Source organism: Apium graveolens, chromosome 9 (genome assembly GCF_009905375.1).
Source record: "Apium graveolens cultivar Ventura chromosome 9, ASM990537v1, whole genome shotgun sequence".
NCBI classification, from domain to species: Eukaryota; Viridiplantae; Streptophyta; class Magnoliopsida; order Apiales; family Apiaceae; genus Apium; species Apium graveolens.
Window position 1 is genome coordinate 245,863,359 of NC_133655.1, and position 3,576 is coordinate 245,866,934.

Here is a 3,576-nt window from a genome sequence, read left to right on the forward strand (position 1 = left end):
TTGGGTCTGGGAAATTTTTGGGTCACATGGTCTCGAAGAGAGGAATCAAGGCCAACCTTGATAAGATCAAATTTATCCTAGACATAGAGCCGCCACGCTCCATCAAGGACATTCAAAAGCTGACCGGGAGAATCACAGCTCTAGGGAGGTCCATCTCAAAGTTTGGAGACAAATGCCTACCCTTTTGCAAAACCCTGAAGAAGGTAAGGAATTTCGAGTGGATAGCTGAGAGCCAAGAGGCCTTCGAGCAGCTAAAGAAATACATGACTGAAGCCCCGTTGCTGGCCAAACCAAGTCCGGAGGACAACCTTTACTTATATCTCGCGGTATCTAAACAAGCTGTGAGTGCATTCCTAATAAAGAAAGAACAGAAACTCCAATAGCCTATATACTATGTGAGTAAAATACTCTGCGGAGCAAAATTGAACTATTCCACTACTAAGAAGTTTGTGCTTGCCCTAATCACAGCCTCGAGAAGTTGAGATCATACTTCCGGGCTCACAAGATCGAAGTCTTGATGGACCAACCTTTAAGGAATATCCTTCATAGCCCGAAGGACAGTGGAAGGCTCATCAAGTGGGAAATCGAGATAGGAGAATTTGACATCAAGTACAAGCCTCGTACAACCATCAAAGCTTAGGCCTTAGCAGACTTCGTGGTCGAATGCACTATTAGCGACCAAGAAGTCGGGGGAAAGAAATAGTAGCCCTAGAAGGAGGAGAGAAAGAGAAAGATGAAGGTGCGACTCTGAAAGAGTATTGGGTTCTCCATTTTGACGGAGCGGCCAAAACAAAATCTAGTGGTACAGGCCTAGTCTTGCAAAACCCCGAAGGGTTCATGATTAAGTATGCTTTGAAGTTGGACTTCCCAAGTATGAATAATGAAGTAGAATATGAAGCATTGATAGCCGACTTAGGCTTGACCAGAGACGTGAGGGCCAAAAATCTTAAGATTTGTGAAGATTCAGGACTTTTAGTTTCTCAAGTCAATGGGGAGTTTAAGGCCAATAAGGATATAGTGGCTAAGTACCTAAGAGTTGTGAAGGGAATACTGACTCAGTTTGATGAATTGTATGCTGAATATGTTCGGAGAGAGGAGAACACTATGACCGATACCCTATCTAAGTTCGCCTTGTCTGAAATCGAGAACTACCCATGAAGTATCTACTTCCAGGTCCTGAAGACCCCTACTATACATGTCATAAATTTGATAGCACTAATTGAAGTGGCAAGTTGTTGGATAGATCCAATCAAAACTCATCTTGAGACTAGATGGCTCCTCAACGATTCCCAGGAGGCACGTAGGTTGTCGGTGAAAGCATTGGGATATTCGCTGATTGAAGGCCTTCTATACAAAAGGTCCTTTGTTATTCTGTACTTAAAGTTCTTGAGACCTTTCGAAGCAGAGGAGGCACTTAAGGAAGTCCATAAGGGAATTTATGGATGGCACCTGGGGGGCAGGGCCCTCGCTCACAAGATAACTAGATTCGGGTTCAACTGACCAACGATGTTATCCGATACAAAGGCTTATCTAAAGAAATACAACAGATGCCAAAGGTACGCTCCGATAGTTCGAAAGCCCCCATAGAGGCTTCCATCCATCAGCACTCCCATCCCTTTTGCAATGTGGGGAATGGATATACTTGGTCCATTTCCTGTAGCATCGGGACAGAGGAAGTTCATCATTGTAGCCATAGACTACTTCATGAAGTGGATTGAGGCTAAGACACTAGCCAAGATAACCACCAAGCATATTACCAATTTTTTTTGGGAAAATATGATATGCCGGTTTGGTATCCTTCGCATCCTTGTCATAGATAATGGGAGATAATTTGATAATGCAGAGTTTAGAGAATATTACGACGATGACATCATAGAGATTTGCTTCACCTCGGTTGCACATCCACAAGCAAACGGGAAGGCAAAAGTTACTAATAGAATCATCCTTGATGGACTTAAGAAAAGGGTTGAACGCTCGATGAAAACTTGGGTGGATGAGTTGCTGCTTATACTATGGGCATATCGTACCACCTGCAAATTGACGACTGAAGCTACCCCATTCATGCTGGCTTACGAAGCCGAGGTTGTGGTGCCCCTAGAGATCACCCATGGATCACCTAGGGTCAAAGCTTATGAACCAGAAACCAATGAAGAAGGCATGAGGCTTGTTCTCTATCTCATTGATGAGGTCAGAGATGAGACCAACCCCTGCAATGCAGAGCATTAATAAAGAATCTCCCTCTATTATAATAGAAGGGTGAAGGAACGGTTCTTTCAGCAAAGATACTTGGTCTTAAGGAAGATTGAGGCATCAGTAGTCCGAGAGAGGGGAAGCTAGCCCCAAACTGGGAAGGGCCTTATAAGGTCAGGAAGACATTAGGACGAGGATCCTACAAGTTGGAGATCTTGAATGGAGATGAAGTGCCTTGCACTTGGCACGCTTCAAACCTTAAGGTTTATTATGTTTAGGACATTCGTAACATGTTCCTAGCACTCGGTAGTAGATATATGAATAAGGTCGATGAAACCATCTTATGTAAGGGTTGAACCCATTTTTTTAGAGATATTATCTATTTATGCAAGTTCGTTTCTATCATCTTATCTACCAATTTATTAAAGTACAAGCATCTAAAAAATGCAAGTCCCGCAGGACCAACTGCCGAAAATAAAAGACAAGTATGAAATGAAACTAAATGATATGCATAGATAAAGATCCTGAAGGATCACAAGTTAAGTCCCGAAGGACCAATATGTTACAAACCAATATAATTCAAATAAACAAGTTCTGAAAATAAAGCCACATGTGGCATTTGAAGCCATGTAAAGCTATCACAATCACTCCTCAGAAGAGTCCTCCTCCTCGTCATTCCCCTCTCCATGGGAAACCTCCTCATCCTCTTCCTCACCATCTTCTTTCAAACCGGCTTCGAAGGAAAAGTCGTTGCTCCCTGGAACCGGCTCCCTGATTTTCCCATAAAGGGCCTCTTTAGAGTTGGGGCTTCCTGAAGGAGCCTTACCCTTGAAACCAGAACCCCCGTGACTTGAACTAGATTGAGACCGCTGGCGGGAAGTCTCGGGCATAGATCCGGAGGCCTTCCCGGATGGGTCCAAAACAGGGACCTCCCAAGGGAATGAGAAGAGGCTCCGATCGACGACGCCCGCATACAAGCAATGAACATTTTTGACGCCCCTTTTCCATCCTATGGCCAGGTTCACGGGGCGCATCTAGTCATCATGGTCTTCCATCATCTGGGTAAACTTGTGGGATCTATGATACACGTCCACAATCTTCCTCCACTCCATATTTCTCATCTTCATCTCCTTGAAGTGTTTTTTATCTAAGGCAACAACCTTGTCCTCTTCTTGGTGTGCCTTGGCCTCCCATTCATCTGAGGAGATTTGCTTCTTATTCATGGAGGTCTGTAATGCAGCATGGTCACTTCTCATCTTGATACTCTGTGTAAAGGAGGCTGCGAAGTAGGCATTGGGCCTGACAAAGAAAATAAAAAGTGAGAAGTCATAAAAAGGCTAACTCCGCGAAAGATAAGGGTTATGACACTAAGACCCAAAAGGGCCG

The 3,576-nt window shown here is 44.0% G+C and overlaps 1 protein-coding gene across 1 annotated transcript; it reads left to right on the forward strand.

Annotated features, from left to right (window-relative positions):
- Positions 1-1,623: 1,623 nt before the first annotated feature.
- Positions 1,624-2,226, forward strand: LOC141686110 (uncharacterized). Its single transcript, XM_074491166.1, has 2 exons — positions 1,624-1,792; positions 1,844-2,226. Exons 1-2 carry the CDS (start codon positions 1,624-1,626, stop codon positions 2,224-2,226), a joined length of 552 nt encoding a protein of 183 aa, XP_074347267.1.
- Positions 2,227-3,576: the final 1,350 nt, after the last annotated feature.